General features: G+C 42.8%; 2 protein-coding genes across 3 annotated transcripts; both read right to left on the reverse strand.

Moving 5' to 3' along the window:
• Window positions 1–327: 327 nt before the first annotated feature.
• Window positions 328–942, reverse strand: c11h5orf24 (chromosome 11 C5orf24 homolog). Its single transcript, XM_071902370.1, has one exon. The coding sequence runs from the start codon at window positions 940–942 to the stop codon at window positions 328–330; it is 615 nt and encodes a 204-aa protein (XP_071758471.1).
• A 2,292-nt stretch (window positions 943–3,234) lies between these two features.
• Window positions 3,235–18,173, reverse strand: ddx46 (DEAD (Asp-Glu-Ala-Asp) box polypeptide 46). 2 transcript variants are annotated; one of them, XM_071902355.2, is made up of 23 exons: window positions 18,058–18,173; window positions 17,613–17,795; window positions 17,349–17,471; window positions 16,728–16,815; window positions 16,231–16,399; window positions 15,866–16,107; window positions 15,027–15,137; window positions 14,493–14,658; window positions 14,282–14,402; window positions 13,514–13,689; window positions 12,847–12,968; window positions 12,002–12,080; window positions 10,760–10,842; window positions 10,438–10,602; window positions 9,609–9,771; window positions 8,717–8,910; window positions 8,034–8,171; window positions 6,857–7,006; window positions 6,170–6,397; window positions 5,549–5,767; window positions 4,604–4,748; window positions 4,319–4,392; window positions 3,235–3,753 (listed from the first exon to the last, which is right to left on the reverse strand). In XM_071902355.2, exons 1-23 carry the CDS (start codon window positions 18,072–18,074, stop codon window positions 3,706–3,708), a joined length of 3,204 nt encoding a protein of 1,067 aa, XP_071758456.1. In that variant the 5' UTR covers window positions 18,075–18,173; the 3' UTR covers window positions 3,235–3,705. The 2 variants fall into 2 exon arrangements, with proteins under 2 accessions (XP_071758456.1, XP_071758455.1); XM_071902354.2 differs by having other exon boundaries at window positions 16,231–16,402.
• Between the last annotated feature and the right edge of the window lie 1,058 nt (window positions 18,174–19,231).

The raw sequence follows: 19,231 nt of genomic DNA on the forward strand, positions 1-19,231 counted from the left end.
AGATGACAATCAGTCGTATTTTTCAGATATTGAGCAATGAACATCTGGTATCATTTTTTTCAACCACACGGATATAGCATTTTGTAGTGAAACCCTTCACACACTATAGATCTCCAACAGTAGCAGTGAAGATCTCACAGTACAATATCAGGTGACAGGCACACAGATGAAACCAACACCTAGAATAGAAATCCATATTTCCTCTTCTCACCATCGCAGCAGACTGGGACAGATTACAATCATACCTGATATCTGACAGCAACCTGAAAACATGCGTCTCTCGTTCCACCGATGGAGGGCGAGCACGAAGCGAACAAAGTCGGGGCTTTACTCATTAGCTGCCTTCTCTTTGCACGAAGGTTCACAGAGGATCTCTTTGTGCGGTAGGGGATAGGGGAAAGCCGCCGCACTGCAGGTACCGTAGGCCAGTTTGTTGAGGCGGGAGAGGCCCTTGATGCTGCCGGGGGGCCGTCCGGGGCTCACCTTGTACCCCGCCGCCTTGGTGGTACCCAGCGGCCGCCCCGGGCTCGTCTTGAACCCGGCGGCCCTGGTGGTGCCGAGGGGCCGTCCCGTGCTGGTTCTGTACCCGGCCAGCTTGGTGGTCCCCGCCGGCCGCCCGCGTCTCCCCGTCTTCCCCACAACCTTCTTCTTCTTGGGGTCCTCCTGCGACTGATCTGTGTTTTTGATCCCTTGTAAGTTTCCAGGCGAGCAGGGGTCACCTCCGAGCGCCTCCTGTCTGTGGCAGGCCATGGGTTTATGGGGGCTCTGGGTGGGCAGGGGCATGGGAGCCAGGGTCATCTGGAGGGACGGAGGAGGAGGGTAGAACTTGTTGGACTGGGAGGCGCAGAGGTCAAAGTGGCTGGCCGGGTGGTGGCCATCTTCTGCCAGGCAGGACGGCCTGCTGCTCATGCAGAAGTCGCTGCTTGTCACCTGGCGCATCATCTTCTGCTGGGGGTTGGACAGATGTGGCAAAGGTGTTAGGATCACATACAGATGAGAGCGGGAAACATACTTTTTTGGCCACTGGTCACACTGGTAGATAGATTTCATAGCAGCTTAGCATACCAGCAACTTTCACCATTTTAACAGCCAGACTGATTTTGGAAAGGAAAGAAAGGAAAAGAGCTGCCATACAGTGTTTGGGTACCTGCCAGTTAACAAATTTACTAGCCACAGACAAACTTGACCAGTATTAGAGTGGTGGATGGTTTTATTTTCCCCCACAGCTACATGTGAGACAACCAAAGTCATTAAAATGTTCTAGATCTAACACCAGAGGTGCGATCACACCTACAGTTCACTTTCTTTGGTCTGAACCACAGTGGAAAAGTTTACTGCATTTTTGTATTTGGTTAATTTAGGTTCACAGTGCCCAATTACAAGTGAACCAGGGCTTGTAAACTAAAGTCACATGGACTCACAAGCAGCTCATTTTAGTAACCTGTCATCCTGCCAGGTTAGAGATTTTGGCGGCAAGGGGAAGTCAAAACAAATCTGACTCCAGTCCCTGTAACTTCAGCTTGTCTGCACTCTTTGTTGTAACATTGTTCAAGGAGTTGGAAAATGCGCTCCTTGGCCCATATATTGAGGAGGCATTTCACCTCAACTGGACTCCAAGTTTGCACTCATTCATTTAGTTAATTTTGTTATACTAGGCTTCCAGGCTTAAGTAACTGACCCATAATCCCTTGCGTTTCGGGGTCATTTCCTGTAGTTGGTTCAGATTACATTCTCACTCCTAACGAACCGCACTGCAGTTCAGTTTTTAGAGGACTGAGACTCACATTTTCAAACTCTCTGTGCCGTTATTTGGTGCCACCACAGTTTGAATGGCATTGTTCTCACCTGACCAAACAAACTAAACTGAAGGAGTAAACGCTCCAGAGTTCAGATAGGGTGTGAATGCACCCTAAACGTGCAGTAGAGTGGTGTAGTAATTGAACCAGAAGGCTCATGTTGAAGCCTGTGTGACAGATAGCATCCCCCCTGCTGAAGTGTCCTTGAGTAAGACACTGAACTCCTACCAGCTCCAGGCTGCTGCCCTGTATCTGACCTCTGACCTCTGACCTCCCTGTGGAGGGGGGCAGTGAAAAGAGGGATTTCTCCTTCAGGGGATCAATAGTATCTCACAAATAAGCATCTAGTAATTGAAAATCAACAAAAATGCTTTTACATATAAAACTAGCCTTCATGGTTCATGTTGGGTCATTTTGGCTAATAGGCAACACAGTGCTCATAATGAATAACCAAATCCAGGGCAGAAGTACTTTACAAGGCAAAGGACAAACTGTCCAGACTGCTGCTGATGATACTGGTCTCTTCTGCAGAGGGGGAGTGTACTTTACTATCACATAGGCGACAGACACTGTAGTAAATTTCATTCACAAAAAATATACACAGGAGTTCCGCATCTTTGCATCAAGATCACAAAATCTTCTGATCCATGTCACTTTCTCCTGTATAACACAACAATCAGAATTTAATGCTTACAAGCAGCCTCTCTAAAAGCGTCGTTTTCGCCAAAATAAGGGTTTTACTGAAACGGTTTTAAAAAGCCTGACAAAGGAACACAGAAGTGACACACACATCCAATTTGACTGCTTACATCTGGGCCAGATAGTGAATTAAAAACCCCATGCCACCAACATTAGCACTACTGTACCTCGATTGTTCGCAGATCACGGGGCGGAAAGGGTTACGCAGAAAAAATGATCTTTCATCCCTCAAAGCGTGAGTCGATCCATTTTTCCAAAAGCACCGCAAACACATCGACTATCATTAAATTACTACAGCAGACTGGTTCGCTGTAAACGACAGTAAACGGCGCGTTTACGGCGTTATTTCCAAGCTCCAGAGGTTTGGATAAGAAACGCAGCCATTTGCCATTAAAAATTAATAAGACGGGAGCGCAGTCTGAGCATGCGCAGATGTCCAAACGGGAATGCAAAGAGGTTTTCCTCCCCCCTGTAACCACTTTCACATCCCATCCTTGTTTTTAATTCATAATCCACAACTGTTTGTTCGCACCAAACAAGCCTGCATGAATTTACACTTGAAATGGAGCCATAATTCAGTTTCACAGGCGACCATGCAGCACTTTCTGCTGCTGATAAATAATATAAAACGACAGGCTATTAATAATTCAAAGTGAGAGCAAACAATTTTCTCCTGAATCTTTGTAATTCAAGCTATAATGTTGCTTAAACGCAGACAACTGGACACAGCGTGTTTATTTCCTTAGCAACACATTGTTTTATTGTGAGGAAAAGTAAAAACATCTTACATCACTGGGTTTCTTCATAAAGACTACGCTTTATCTGTTACTTGTACAGATGACAGAGTGAAAACAGACTGAAAATATTTAAACATTGAATGAAAGTATCTTACATTCAGAGACACGCTGCAGATAAACGAAACAAGGAGCTCAAAGTTTGAGCGTAGTTTGATTTCAGATGGTAAAGTGACATTGAACGTGAAAACTGGATCAAATAATTTGCATGGTTTTGTATAAAATCACTGGTAACTCAAATGAAGCATAGAAGAAATTTAGGGGGAAGGGGGGGGGGGTTAAAACAAAATCATACACTAAAGTAAGGTAATTGAGGGAAACAACATTGAAAAAAAAATAGATTAAAATATTCTGCAACGAATCCAGTGAAGCTGTAGAGATGACGGGAGATTTCTTGACGAGCCTCGGTTCTTCCTCTACAGCACTTTGTATCGGCCCTTGCTGGTCGGCTGGTAGGAATTTTGCTGTGAGGAGAAAAAGAATAATATATATATATAAAAAAAAAAAAACACACAATGAGCGGCATCTTTCATTGATATTTGCCGTGTAGCTGCCCCGTATGTTTTCCATTAATATTTGAGAGACATCAGCGCCGCAGAGATTCGGACGATTTACATCAGAAGCAACAGAACTTGATCCAGGCAAAAATGAAGCAGATGTTTTCAAACAGAGACACACGATACCTTTTCCACTGCTGATTCAGAACACTAAACCATATACGGGGCAACACAAAATACTGATCTGATGTAGAGCTTTTTATGGACAATATATCTTCAGATTATTATTATTAGTTTTTGGGGGGAAAAAATGACGGAATCTTTCATTTTTCTCAACTAGGGAGATCCAAAACATAGAAAGCTAGGAAATCAAGTTGCTGTGCTTCTATTTTTAACATGTTACGTGTGATTCTTTCCATCAAAATTTAATAACAGGCAAATTCTGGTACAGATATCTAGTGTCAGTGCGATATCCAAAGCCAGTATCATATCGGTGCATCTCTGTTTTCAAGCAGCAGAGGATAGTACTTACTAATCTGATGAGCTCTTCCTTGATTAGCCTGGTAATCTCCGCTTTGGCTTTCTGCACGGCCAGTTCATTTGCACCTAGAAAACAAACACCAACATCAATACACAGCATACACACTTCCATCAAACACAGGAAAATGGGAATCTCCATTAGATTGTTTCAGATAAAGATTAATGGAGATTAATGAGCTGCCCAGTCTCCCTTGAAAAACAGAATTGGAGTTGTGAGTTCAAAAATCATGAAATTCTTTAAAAAACAACCCTGAGAAGTAATTTCCCTGATGCATACTTTCAATAGCCAGGTAGATCTTGCGTTCTCCCTCCTTGGGCTCTTTGCCTGGAGGGAAGTAGGTTCCTCTGATGGTGATGGCGGCTTCAGAGTATTCACCGATCCTCTGCAGAGCCTCTTTGGACGTCACCTTCCACCTGGCCGTCTGAGGGAGAACAGAACAAACAATATTCAGCTATTTTACTTCCACACTTCCGTTACAGTTACTACCAAATGCAAACAGTAGGTTGGTGCCAAATTTTCAGCAACAAAAAACCCAGAAAAAAATCCAGAACCATCCCTTAAATATTTTCTATCCAAGAAAAGCCCATCATCCTTCAGTGAGTGAAAACTCCTTTCAGATACAGTGAGAGGTGACAGTTGATGTAGTCACGTTGTACTGAGCATGCACAAAAACAAAATTTTGTGTAAAAGTGAAATATTCCTTCAGGAGTACCTTGAGATTCTACATTTTAGTCTCTTATTTTTCTTAAATAGGCACTTCTGAGGGCAAAGTTGCACGATAATGAGCTAACTTGCAGCTAGTGGTAGTGCTGAAACAGTTGATTGACAGAAAATTAATCGATAATCATTTTGATAATCGATCGTTTTAGTCATTTATCAAGCAAAAATATCAAACATTTGCTGGTTACAGCTTCAAAAATGCTTCTCCGTTTCATATCATTATAAAATGAATACTTTGCTTATTTGGCGTGACCAGCAGCCAAAAAACCCAAATTTTAAGTCTTCATTTTGACTCTGGTAACTTGTGATGGGCATTTGTCATTATTTTTGACATTTTATAGACTAAACGATTAATCAAAATAATTTTTGAGTCACTGAATTGGCATACAGAAACATTTTTCCCCCCACAATGTGATGAAAGCCTATTAACACAGTAAAATAAAAAATATGCAGGACTTTTGGGACATTTGTTAAGAAAGCCCTTCTCTCTGTGCTGCCGACCTGAGGGAAGTCGTTGATCTCCAGCTCCTCTTCGTATCTCTTGACGGTCTCCGCCTGCTCGGCCGCCTGCCGCTCCTCCTCCAGCTTCTCCACCGGAGTGTAGTTCAGCTTGGCGTTGATCTTCTCCGCCAGCTGTTCTGCGATGGTCTTGGCCGACACCGAGGGAGCCATGATGGTGCCGCCGCGCAGGATGGCGTTGGTGGCCTGCTGCATCACGTCCTGTCCAGGGAGAGAAAGCCAGCTCAAGGTCAAGACTTTATTAGTCACATAGGGGAAAATGGGAAAGTTGGGCGCTGCAAGGCATAAAACACGACACAAACCGACAACAGACAATAGAAAACATGCAAGACACATGAAATGAACCATGTAAAGTGCAGAAAATGACCAAGGAATTACAAATTTAAAGATACACAAAATCGCCGCTATTGGCAGCTTGAATATAAAAATATAGGTATCGGCCTTGAAAAACCCATATCAGTGAAACCCTACTACACACATGCTCTACCAAATATCAGTAAATATTTACACACATAAAAATACTATCATTCACAGCACTGGCATTGTGCATCTGCAATAAACAGACACTCCAGCACTAATACACTCCATCTCTACCGAACCTACCTGAGCCTCGGCACCCAGGTTCTTCTGAGCGTTGATCCTGAGCGCCAGCCTCTTGGCCATCTCCAGTTTCTGGATGTTTCCGGCGGAGGGAGCCCCGAGGCTGGTCAGCCCCCCGGCGGCGGCTGCCGCGGCGGCCATGGCGCCCGCCGGCCCGCCGGCCGAACCGGGAGCAGACAGGTCCTTCACCCTCTTCTTGGAGTTGAACATGCTCTCGATTTGCTCGTCAATCTGGGAGGGAGGAAGGTACGGCAGGTGATATTAGGTTGGAAGGTTGGAAGGCTGGGGGAACCAAGGTCCATTTTGTGTCTCAGTAAAATGTGCAACTGGTCAAACTTCAATTATCTGGATAATATTGAAGCAGCTGGATAACATTTATTTCCACATGATTTTTTTGTTACTGGCTCAGTCTTTGCTGCATGTCATTTTCCCGTCTCTCTCCTCTCATCACTCTCTACTGTGTACCATCCAATTAAGCAGAAATGCAATTAAATATAGTCTAAAATTATAATAAGTCATATTTGTATTCTGCACAGAAAAAAAAAAGATAGCGGGCAGTGTTAAATTATATGCAACAAAGTGTTGTTAAATCCATGATCATTGTACATGTGTCTATTTTTAACTTTTATTACCAATTTTATGACTGTGTGGCAAAGCAGAAGTTGAATCACACATGGTACGGTTACTCACATCCAAGGCTCCATCCTCATCATCGGAGTCCTGCAGCCCCAGAGCGGCTTTCTGCAGCTTCTTCCTCTCATTGGCCAGAGCGTGTTCGGTCTCGTCGAACTTAAAGCCTTTTCCTGAGAAGCCGCTGCTGCTCTTGATGGTTTTACCCTCCTGGACGGATGGATGAAGGGAGGGAGAGGAGAAAGGGCAGGAAAGAGAGAGTGGGAGAGAAAGACAGACAAAAAGTGAAGAACTTATACTTAATTTTGACTTATTTTAAAGCTGCACTAGGCAAGATTTTTTCTCTTAAGAGTGTCTAAATCACAAATTGGGGCTGCAACGGAGAAGACCTACTACACCCCTACTAATTGAGAGGCTATAGATTCACCCTATTTGCCCAAATTAATTTCAGGTATTGGGTATGGTCACTGGTGGGAAATCTTCTCGGTACAAAGCAAGTGACAAATTGAAACTTGGGAGCGAAATGTAAAACCTTCACCTAAACCACAGTGAACAAGCGCTCCGTCCAGAGAAAGCTGGACTCGCCAACAATGGCTGAAACATTTCACCACCTCCATCCCACCGGACACTTAAGAAGAAGAAATCTAGGTCCGAGGAGAGCACAGTTTACCGACTTTTAAAAATTCAAAACAGGAACCTCCCGCTCCCATCCTAATATTGTGCGAATAAAGTGCAAAGCTTTGAGAAATTGAATGCAGCCTTGGCACTAGGGATGGGATAATAACCGGTATTACTATACAAAAAACAGTTATGACACTGCCAACAATTTTTATTACCGTGACCACCGCCTCTCTCATCTGTCATCATTGATTTATTTTCCCCAAAATTGGCAGCCCTCTAATAAATTGGTGTGAGTGGAGACGCATTTATTAGATGCTATTATTTGGATTTTTATTTGTGTTGTTTAAAATATCCTTACAGTTTCTATAAGCTAAACCAGCCTTTTATAATTTTGTTTTTTAAGAAAAAAAGTCGTCTTGTGATTGATGTGATAAATTCGTAATTGAAAGTAATTGAAGCATATTACAGTACTGTTTTTAAAGTTTTCATCTTTTTTAATAATTATTAAGATAATATCGTATATCAAGATAATCGTACTCTGAAAGTTTCATATCGGCACGGAAGTACTTCGCATACACACACCACCCCTCTAGTATCCCTCCTTCACTCATCTTACCGCTTTCTGCTGGTCTTTGAAGGAGGCCCAGAGCTGCTCCAGTTCGGGGGGGACAGGGGAGCCGGACAGCTCCAGGGCCTTGATGATGTCACCGGCGTAGCGAACCTGGTCCTCCGTGATGAAGGTGTAGGCAAAGCCCTGAGAGGAAGACACGGGACAGAGAGGATGAAGATTTAAACTCTACACAAACACAGATGAATTTTGTGTCACAGTAAAATGTGCAACTGGTCAAACTTCAATTATTTGGATAATATTGAAGCAGCTGGATAACATTTAATTTCCACATGATTTTTTTGTTACTGACTCAGTCTTTGTTGCATGTAATTTTCCTGTCTCTCTCCTCTCATCACTCTCTACTGTGTACCATCCAATGGTCTAAAAATTATAAGTCATATTTGTATTCTGTACATACCCTCTGTGGGGAAAAAGCTAGTGGACAGTGCTAAATCATATGTAGGTCTGTGCCGATGATCGTATAATCGGTTGATCGTGATTATTTTTAAATGAAAGAGTGTGATTCTTATTTAATTGCTATGAACTCTCAAAAGGAATTTAGAGCCATTAACAGGAGCTAACCAGTCCATTTCAGACAATAAAAATGAACGCTGTGTCCAAAAACGCTCCCTCAGCACGCCCAACCCTGTACGAATAAAAGATTTTGAGTTGAATTTGAACTGACTGACCTTGTTGCCGGCTCTTCCCGTGCGTCCGGCCCGGTGGACGTAGTCTTCGTAGTGGTTGGGACAGTTGTAGTTGATCACCAGGATCAGCTGCTTGACGTCCAGGCCTCTGGCTGCTACTGACGTGGCCACCATCAGACGACAAGCTCCGTTCTTAAAGTCGTTGATGATGCTGTCTCTGTCGTACTGGTCGATGCCTAGGAGGAGGAGAGGATGGAAATATATGAAAGACCAAAGATTTGGGAGTGCTACTCGTTTTCCATATTCCCTTTTCCAGGACTCTTAGAAAATATAAAAGGCAAAAATAAAAAGGTTTGTGACTATTGAAAGGACAATCATCCCATTTAACTGTGGTACTAATTACAACACAGTGCACAGTTTTTCAAGGAATTGAACCCCAAACTCTGTAATATAAACTACGTGTGAAAAAGATTTGAAACCATCCTCTCACTCTATGAAATGGGTGATAGGGAGTCCTGGTGGCACACACCATGTACCCACAATACCCTGGGTTAGAATCTGACCTGGGACCTTTATCGCATGTCATCCCCCTCTCTCTTGCCCAGCTTTCCTGTCTCTCTACTGTAAACTGTCCAATAAAGCAAAAACATGCCTAGAAAGTAGGTTTAGAAATAGGAGAAAACTATGGCTGCTTATCATTTGAGATGTTATATCCACCACAGCAGTGAAAAGTAGGCAGCAGGATGTGCTAGTGGTTAGAGAGACAGTCTTTTAGTAAAACACTGAATCCCTACCGGCTCCAGGAGCTTTGTTCCATAACTGACCTCCGACCTCGCTGGAGGAGGGGTAAGTGAAGAGAGAATTCCCCTACAGGAATCAATAAAGCATCACACAGTGGTATCGGTGCATCCCTAATCCAAATCAAAGCCGGTACCTCCGTGCAGAGACATGCAGGGGTAGGAGGCTTTCATCAGGTCTTTGAGCAGTCCGTCGGCGTGTTCCTGCTTATCCACGAAGATTATGACCGAGCCCTTCTCCTGGTAGTGACCCAGGATCTCCAGCAGCTTCAGGAACTTCTTGTCCTCCTCAATCACCAGCTGCAGAAACAAAGAGAAAGAGAGCGAGGGAGAGAGAAAGGGGAAACTGAATTAAACATTTTGTTCATCAGTGTAAAATGTCAACACAAGTCCAAATTATAAGGAAGTTCTCGTCCTCATTAATCAGCAGCAGCAGTGGGAGAACCACCAATTTTACAAATAGAAGTACTTCAGAAAGTTTAAATCTCACTTGATTGTGGTACCAAAAAGTAAATGAAAAAGATTCTCAAGGTTCGCTAGAGCTGGACGTTACAGAGTAGTTATGCAAATATGGACCCATAAAAAAGGAACATGGTTTTACAAAACTGTTGTCAAGTCAACAAAATGTGTTATTTTATTTCATTTTATAATGCATAATATGCTAATTTCCCTAAAGATCCATTTCACAGTTTTAGTTATGTTTTGGGATAAAGAGTAAATACTCTAGGCTACCAACTAATGAGTTCACACAGGTTTCTGCTCGATTCATATTCTTTTCTAGTCTAATTTCGATCGGAAAAACTAAATACTGTCAAAAATAGGGCAATGTAATATTTTGGTGGTCAAACATTAGACAAAAAGGCCCTAGAGTTCACAAACTCACCATCCTGGCCACCAGACCACCAGAAAAAAATCTAACCTTCCTAACAAATCCTTGTCAGTGAGAGAGAGATGAAGACTGTTTACCACGTGTTGTTCCACGTCGGAGCAGACCACGCTGCGGCCTCCCACCTGCACCTCGATGGGCTTGGACAGGATCCTGCGGGCGAGAGCCTCCATGGCTCTGGGGAAGGTGGCTGAGAACATGACCGTCTGACGGTCCGGACGCACGTTGTCCACGATACGCATCACCTGGTGCAGGAAACAGACGACACTCGGAGGTTAGTTTATTTTGTTTACTCATACACGTTTTTAATCTGCCAATGTACAAAACTGCCTAGTGCAGCTTTAAGCATCGAGAATTATGAAAATCTGTCTATGTTGATGTATGGATCTAGGCAACACCCACCTGCGGCTCGAAGCCCATGTCGAACATCCTGTCTGCTTCATCCACCACCACGTATGTCACTCTGCGCAGGTTGGTGACGCGACCTACACACCAAGGGAGAGGAGCAGAGGGAAAACCGTTCACCTCAAGTAGGGTTGGGTCCTCAGACAGATCCTACCTATTTTAAAAACACATCAACTAATGTGAAGAACACAGAAAACCCTTTCCAAGATTAGACTATGTAACACTACTTTAGAGCAAAACAAGGCATCCTAAATGCATCATATTCTTTTGTTTGTACATTTAAGTGGCCAGTTTTTTTTTTATTATTTTAAAATGTTTTTCTTTTTTGCTTCTCTGGTCTTGCGTACCATCTCAGGCGCATGTGGGACCTGTAAAGTCAGAAAACAGCCTCAAGATACAATACAAGAGATGGAGCCACATCAAGCATTATCTGACCAAGCGCCTTTTCACCTACAAGGGAAACATATTAGAGATTACCTCGCATGTGTGGAAAGAACAAAACCCCTTTTTATGATTATAACTGTGCAGAATCAAGAATTTACGAATGCAGAATAAAAGTATAAGATATAACAGCTATTATTTAATAAAAACATCTCAAGTGCACATATTTAATTTATTTTAAACGCTCTATGTTGTGCAGGGCTCTACAGTGATACTCATTCAAAAAGGAGCCACATGAGCTCCATAATCAAACATAATTAAGACCACAGGAAAGGTATTAAGGAGCGTGATCCGTGAAAATAATTGGAAAATGCCTGTCCGTGCTTTGACTCTCCAGTTGCACATGTGCTCGTTTTTAGTCTTCTAGGCAGCATGAATTTATTTACAAGAGCATATGCTACTAAAACAGAAACACTGTAGAACCCTGGTTGAGCTTATTCTCTCATTTTATCATACTAACAAATGCTGACCGACCTACTTCCACGTTTCATTACAGCTATTGAACATTTTCACCGACTCTGGCCTGGAGAAGCAGGATCCACGGAGGCAGAACCAGTTCCACCTACCTGTACTTGCCCTTATCTTCAGGGACCGCATCACTGTCTTGTAGATATGACTGATCCCCAAGGCGGTCAAATAATGTCAACAGTTTAGTAAGTGGTACTGACTTGGTTCATTATGTACTATATCACATTGTAATATTTATTCCATGCAAATGCAATTAGCAATACGAGCGCTTATTTGCACTGACATCCTGATAGACTAATGAAGCTGGAGGGTCAGGTGTTTGAAACTCACCGCTGTTGGCACCTAACATGTCAATCATCCTTCCAGGTGTGCACACGATGATCTCAGCTCCTCTCTTCAGCTCAGCAATCTGCGCCGCAAAGATGACACCCAACATTATAAATCCATACATTCATTCATACAGAACTATTATTTAATGGACAAAAATACCGCCAATGTGTTTTTTTTCCTTCTCTAGACAGCGTTATTCCTTGTGATCCAATTCACTGTATTATCAAGCTAAACATACCTCAACAATATCACAGGGTTTCAGAAAGCCAAATTTAAGACTTTGTAATGCTACCTGGAATTTAATTTAAGACTCTTTTACCCTAATGAAAGTTCTGAAACTATATATTAAAGCAGACACAATGCATATTTGTACTATTAACCCTGTTCTGTATTAACCTAAGAGTAGGCATGAAGAGCAGGGAAACTTGTCATTACATGGTGGAAAAAATAAGACCTCTAATAATTGTATTTAAGATATTTTAATACTTTTAATGGCCTTACATTTAGATAATTTATTGTAAGACTTTTTAAGGACCTGCAGCTACCTTGTATCACAGATGAGTCAAATTTCCCTTGTTTCTGGTTTTGGGAGAGAGTTATCCCAGTTTGCAAATATAGATTGGACGGTCCTACACCATAAGACATTATGTATTCTGACATTATGTATTCTTGAGCGGTATTCACCTTCACCCAAAGCATTGCTCTGCTGTGTTAGATGGATTGTAGTCTAACGATCGGACCACATTTCGCCAAAAACAGCCCTTTAGAAATAAGATGAACAGGGAAGGCTAGTGTGTGTGTGTGTGTGTGTGTGTGTGTGTGTGTGTGTGTGTGTGTGTGTGTACCTGTTCGCTGATCCCTGTGCCTCCGTAAACACACACCACTCTGAGCCCCAGCGGTTTGGAGAACTTCTTACACTCTTTGGTGATCTGCAGAGCCAGCTCTCTGGTGGGAGTCATGATCACAGCTGTAGGAAGGGAGGAAAAGAGACGATAAGATTAGAGCAGCGGCTTTCTGTCTTTTCATTATTCTGTGGAAACACATTTTCAATTTTTATTTTTTTTATTTATTTATTTATTTATTTATTTAAATCAGAAACAATTTATTGGCCAAGTACATTAACTGATTAAAAATTGACTTTAAAGGCTTTTGGATTGGCTGATCAAGATGATTTCACCTGTTTTAGGTTAATAAATTACGGTGTTTTATGCATCATTACCCTGCACTGCAGTAGAAATACTTTGGAAGCTTTAAGAGCCAGTCGGTTATTATTCCAAAATAAAGTTGGGCCCATTTTAATCTTCCTTTGACCTACATTTGGGTCCTAAACCCGTTCTTCAAAAAGCACTGGATTAGGACACCCCAACCCCTCCTCCCGCCACCCAAGCTCATCCTTTCTGTCTTTATCCCACTTCAATTATTCCAGTCTTCCGTTTGTATATAGCCAAGAGAAAATGTTTCAGTAAATGTTAGAGGGAAGCCTAAAGGAAGTATGAAAGGGACGGCCCTCACCAATGGGTCCCTCGGCCTCCTCCAGGGGCCGCTGGTCCATGATGTGCCGGAACATGGGCAGCAGGAAGGCTATGGTCTTCCCGCTGCCGGTCTTAGCGATACCGATGAGGTCACGGCCTGACATGATGGCGGGGATGGCCTGGGTCTGGATGGGGGTCGGCTTCTCGTAGCTGTGCCTGGGTCGGGTTGGGAGAAAACAGATGTTCACCAGTACAATGTGTTGCTCACTGGATGTACTGAGCAACCCAGTCTAAGCATCTGCCAGTGTCAAGTGCAATCTGAATACTTTTTTTGGCAGACCTAGGAGAGGGGAAATACATTCAAATTTTATGTTCATGTCAAAGAGCAGACTGAGTAAGACATGAGTGCCGATGCCTTTACAGTGCATCAAAGCATATCTTGAGAAATCTACAAAATCCCCTCTCACTAGTGAAATTCAACAATAAGGCTGATGCAACACAGGGAAATTCTTCCAGTAATATTGCCAGGGAATATTTGACATGGACACGCCCTGGTACTTTTCTTGGTTGTCAGGAGTAGAGCTCAAATAAGGGTACCAAAGCAACTGAGCGATAAAATGGGTATTTATTGAGCTGTTCATAGCCGTTTTATAATCAAGCTGAATGCCTTGCTATCCTTTCATTAAATTTACCAATGCCTCTCTTCATTTCCCATTTCCAGGATTATTGTCCAATAACTACATTGCCCAAACAAGTTGCCCAGTCCCTCACAACCACCTCAAAGATTAATATCATCAGTCAGACTCACTTCTTCAGAGCGTTGAGGATCTTCATAGAAGTACCACACTGCACCCAGGTCTTGATGGGTTTGGGACAGCCCTTCCCTTTGACTGTGATGCCCTCCAGTTCCAACCGGTACACGTTCACCTCTGGATGGGTTCAAGGCAACCAGATGGAGAGGGGTTAGATGGCTGTAAATCATAACAAAAATCAACATGTCCAGAGTTTTGTTCACATACCTTCCACAGTCATCTTGGCCAGTTCAGGCACTTCCACGTAGAAGTTCTTGCGGTACGACTCGTACTGGATCTTCTGGTGGTCGACGGGCTCCAGGACCTTCCTCTGTTTGGTCTGGTATCCTGTCAGAGCCGTCTGCAGATCCACCTCCTCCTCCTCTGACGAGTACTGGCGGACACATCATTTAAATTTTAGGCAATTAGCAGATGCACTTATCGGGAGAAAATTACAGTAAGTCTAACAGCAGAGGAAGGAGGGTGAGCGGGGGGTAGCAAGAGGAGGATCGGGCGTAAGAAGGTAGCAAGGAAAGAAGGGAGGAAGTGGGAGGTGAGATCATACCAAGTAACCAGAATTTAGTAATTTTTTTCTGACACAGACTAAACATAGTTTTCACAAATGTTTGAGCAATTTTCAGAAGTGAGGCGCATTGTTCATGAATGAAAGAAAAACCCTCAGTATAAGGGAAATGCATGTTGACCACCTGAAGTTGCGCCCTCCTTCACAAACAAAACATTGAGGGGGGAAAAAACACTCACCTCCATAGCATCCTGGTCGTTCTCCATCAGCTCGCCCTTCTTCTTGTGAGTGTGCGGTCCTTTCTTGGTTTTAACAACTGTCACCACTTTGGTTACGGTCATTGCTCCCTTCTGTTGAAGTAGAAGGAAAAAATATATATATAAGACAATATATAATTTGGAGTAAAACAGCCAAAAAGACAGTATTTACTAGGACCTGCGCCGGTAAGACAAATGGATGGTGAAGCTAAAAACTGACACTGGACAATAAAAGTGATAAGATGTGGCCAGTGCAGAAAGATGGTGTAGTGGTTAAGTAAGTAAGTAAGTAAATCTTTATTTAAGACTCCTGCCTCTGAATTCACAGTTCACCCTGCTGTCTGAGCATCAAACCTAGCAGAATCTCTTCTTCTGTGCTGTACTTCTCAGCTTTTCTACTATCTCAAAAATACCAAGGGGTTGGACTACCCATTCTGCATAAAAAACACAAGGGTAACTTTTTAAAGTCAATGTAGATGGCCGATTAACAATGTGGGCCAATAAGGAACAAAAGCTTAAAAGGGTCAATAAGTATGATTTTCTACCCCATAGCCCAAAATGACCATACATCTGTGGGGGTTTGATAGGGTTATTGATCAATACTTGACTCAACAATTACTTCACTAAGTGCTGAGATTTCTGGCTTTCAAAACTGTACAGCACTTTGTTTTCAAGACACTCCCAATGTCCCTTTAAGGACAAACTGCTGCTTATGGCTGTAAGTGAAATTGCCCATCTGTGTCTCAAAACGTTAACTGTTTATCATAGCCTTGAAAACTGTAAAATTTCATCGGAGGGCATGGTTCCAGGCCCGCACTCACCTTGTCGTTTCCTTTCATGGCTCCCATGTTGAACTTCTTCACCTCCTCTTTCACCTCCTCCATGTAGGCGTCCAGAGGATCCACGTCGTCCTCCTCGGCCTCCTGCTCCATGGGAGGCTCCTTCTCCTCCTCCCCCTCCTCCTTCTTCTCCTCTTTTATCTCCTTCTCCTTCCTCTCGCCCTTCCCCTCCACGTCTTCGTCATCCTCAGCCTCCATCGGAGCCGGCCCTTCTTCGTCATCATCTGAAACAGAGAGTTAATGAAGAGACTGAGGACAGAATACATAGTACAGTTTAATGATGTCCTTGGCAGGTCTGAAGGAAAGTAATACTAGTTATTTCTAAGATTTATTTCTAATTTCCTCACCGTCGTCATCCTCCAGGCTCCACTTCTTGCCCTGCTTCATCTCCTCCAGCTCTCTCTTGATCTCTCCGATGTTCTCGATGGCTTTCTTCCTCTGCTCCTCCCTCCACTTCTCCACCCGCTCCTTCCTCTTCCTCATCTCCTCCTCCAGCTTGTTCTGGTCAAAATCTTGCTGCTTCGACGAAAAAGAGAATATATGAAAAATCTAATTTCAAAACACAGTATATTCTTTTTGGGGGAGAGAATTTACCTTGGTACATACTTCAAAAACACACACAGTGCAAGAAAGACAATAATATCTCCATACATTTCCATTTTACATCATGCCAGAAAACATTTTTAAAGAATGTACTGTGTACACATGGTGGAATTATTATTTTGGTACACACTTCATGTGAAGAACAAAAAGATTTGATTATTTTAAGTGACAACTTTTTTGATATTTGTTATAATCTTGGTCACTCCAAGACTGTCCCATTGTCCAGCTATGTGAAACTTACATCCTCAACCTTCTCATCCTCCTTCTCTTCTTTAACCTTTTTCTTGTCAGACGAGGTATCGGGGCAGTCCTTCTCCTTGCTCTTAGACCTGTTAAGAGGACAACAGAAAACAGAGTAAGAGAAACAGCGGTATTGGGAAATTACGCATCAAGGTTATGCAAGATATTGAGAAGGATCTAAAAGTTACTCTCAGAAAAAAATACAGCAAGATCAATGACTATTCATGGCAAGTGCATCAGAAATGTATTTCATGCATTTGGCCTCTCTGCAAGAATGACACTATTAATCATTGAGGGCATCTGAACATGCAGGGCTTGGGACAGAAAACCATGTGTAGCCAGTCATAACCACTACTCATATCAGTAGTTATTTTTCGTGGGCATGCACATCACCTACACAGGCCGCTTCTGTGATCTATGCATACCCACAATCCACTTTGTCTGGCCCTACACAGGGCCGTTTTGGCATGCAAAATCAACCTTAAATTGTTATCAATTGTGTCAGTATGTACTGTTAAAGTCTGTAAGCTGCACCTACATATAGTATACTTGGTGATTAAAGGGATTCTGGTTATCAGAGGTGTCTTGAGATGATTTTAGAGTAGTGTACAAGAATTCTCACTTTTCATCCGTTTTCCTGCTCTTGCCAGGGCTGGGGGAGCGGGACCTGCGGCCGCGGCTCCTGCTCTTTGACCTCCTCCTGTCTCGGCTCCTGGACCTCCTCCTTTCCCTGCTGCGGGACCTCCTGCAGCACACACACACACACACACACACAGGGCGTTACAGACAACACTGGACTAGACCGGTCTCTTTCACTGCTTCTTGCCATCCCAGTCTCTCTCTCTCTCTCTTTCACACACACGGGTTCTCCTCCATTTGCACCCACCTGGGTCTCTTTCTGTCTCTGGATCGTGATCTGCGACGCTCCCGGCTCCGTGACCGCTCCCTCCTGTTTCGGTCCCGGTCCCGGTTTCCGGCCCGGTCATCTTTCTTGGACCGTTTGTCCGGGGAGCGACTCTTTGACCGACTGCCGGACCGGCCACGGGACGCAGACCGTTTCCTGTAATGTCTAAATAGATAATAAACATCAGAATAGCTACGTAAGCAAACAAACTAAAGATGAAAACACACTAGAATATGAAGAAGTTGTTTGCTAGCCGTCATTCAGCGACCAAAGCCCGTTCAAACGAACAGTTGGTTTGATGTTAGCATCGGTAGCTAAACGTGTTAGCTTGCTAGTGTTAGCTATCAAAATTGATTTGATAAGTAGCTGCAGAGTTGGTGAAAATCACACAAAGATATACCAAATGCAAATAATAATTCTTACATACCTTGACTCCCGTCCCATTGTTATTCTGACTGCACACAGGTAATAAAAAAACAGTCAATTAGCTTATAACGAAACTTGTACGCTTGTTGCCATGGGTCTTTGAACCTGCTACATCATCAAACGGCGACAGGTCAAGGCTCAAACGCAGAGCTAGGACGGCAGAGTGCGTCTCCTAGTGGTGGGAGGTCAGCACGACAACTGTAAAAATGCAGTCAAAAATGTTCATGTCTCGGACCCCAAATATAAACACATTAGTGCGGCAGAGGAGGACCACATGTGAGTTCTGAGATTACTTTCAGAATTTAATTTAACTGACTTTAATTTATTCTGAGAACTTTAGTTTAAAGTCAAAATTCTGAGAATAAAGTCAGAACTCAGAATAGTGGCTTTATTCTCAGAATTCTGTGATTAATCTCAGAGCTCAAATAAAATTTGAGCTATGAAAATTGGCCCTAATCCTCTTCCGTATATGGTCCACGGACCCCCATTTAATTTTTTTTTAGTTTCAGAACCACTGCATTCAATAATTCAATAAAGTTATAAGGAATGACCTCAAGGCAGAGGTGACTAAGTCTACTTTGCTCAAGTCCCAAGTCAGTCTCAAGTCTTTAGGCTCAAGTCTCAAGTCAAGTCTCAAGTCTAAATGTAGAACACCAGGTCAGAACAAGTCAGAACAAATCAAGAGTCCAGTATCAATTTAATATCTTAAAGAAAATTAAATATCTAGGACCTTTCAATGCAATATGGTTTTAATAGGATAAAAACTTGGTAAGAGCATCATGAGTTTGATTTCTATAATCAGTTTCAACTTCAATAAATTCAATCATTCCATACAAATTCAGAAAACAGAATTTAAATTCAGTCGTCTGCTGGAACAAATCTCATCACTTTCAATCTAAGTCATTTACACAAACACAAGATCTTTTGTCGAGACTTTAGAAACCTTTTCAAGTCATCAAAGTACAAGTCAGAGTCAAGTCCCAAGTCACCAGAACCCAAGTCAAGTCTCGAGTCTTCTCTTCATGCATCAAGTCAAGTCTCAAGCAATTAAAAGAGCCAAGCCATTATGGGACTCTAGTGTTGAAGCAATCAGCTCTGATAAAGGAGTAAAAGAGTAAAAACAGAGTAAATATAAAGTGAAGTCTTAAAGCAGAAGCACCATGAAATGTTACACA

The sequence above is a fragment of the Centroberyx gerrardi genome, chromosome 11 (assembly GCF_048128805.1).
Source record: "Centroberyx gerrardi isolate f3 chromosome 11, fCenGer3.hap1.cur.20231027, whole genome shotgun sequence".
NCBI classification, from domain to species: domain Eukaryota; kingdom Metazoa; phylum Chordata; class Actinopteri; order Beryciformes; family Berycidae; genus Centroberyx; species Centroberyx gerrardi.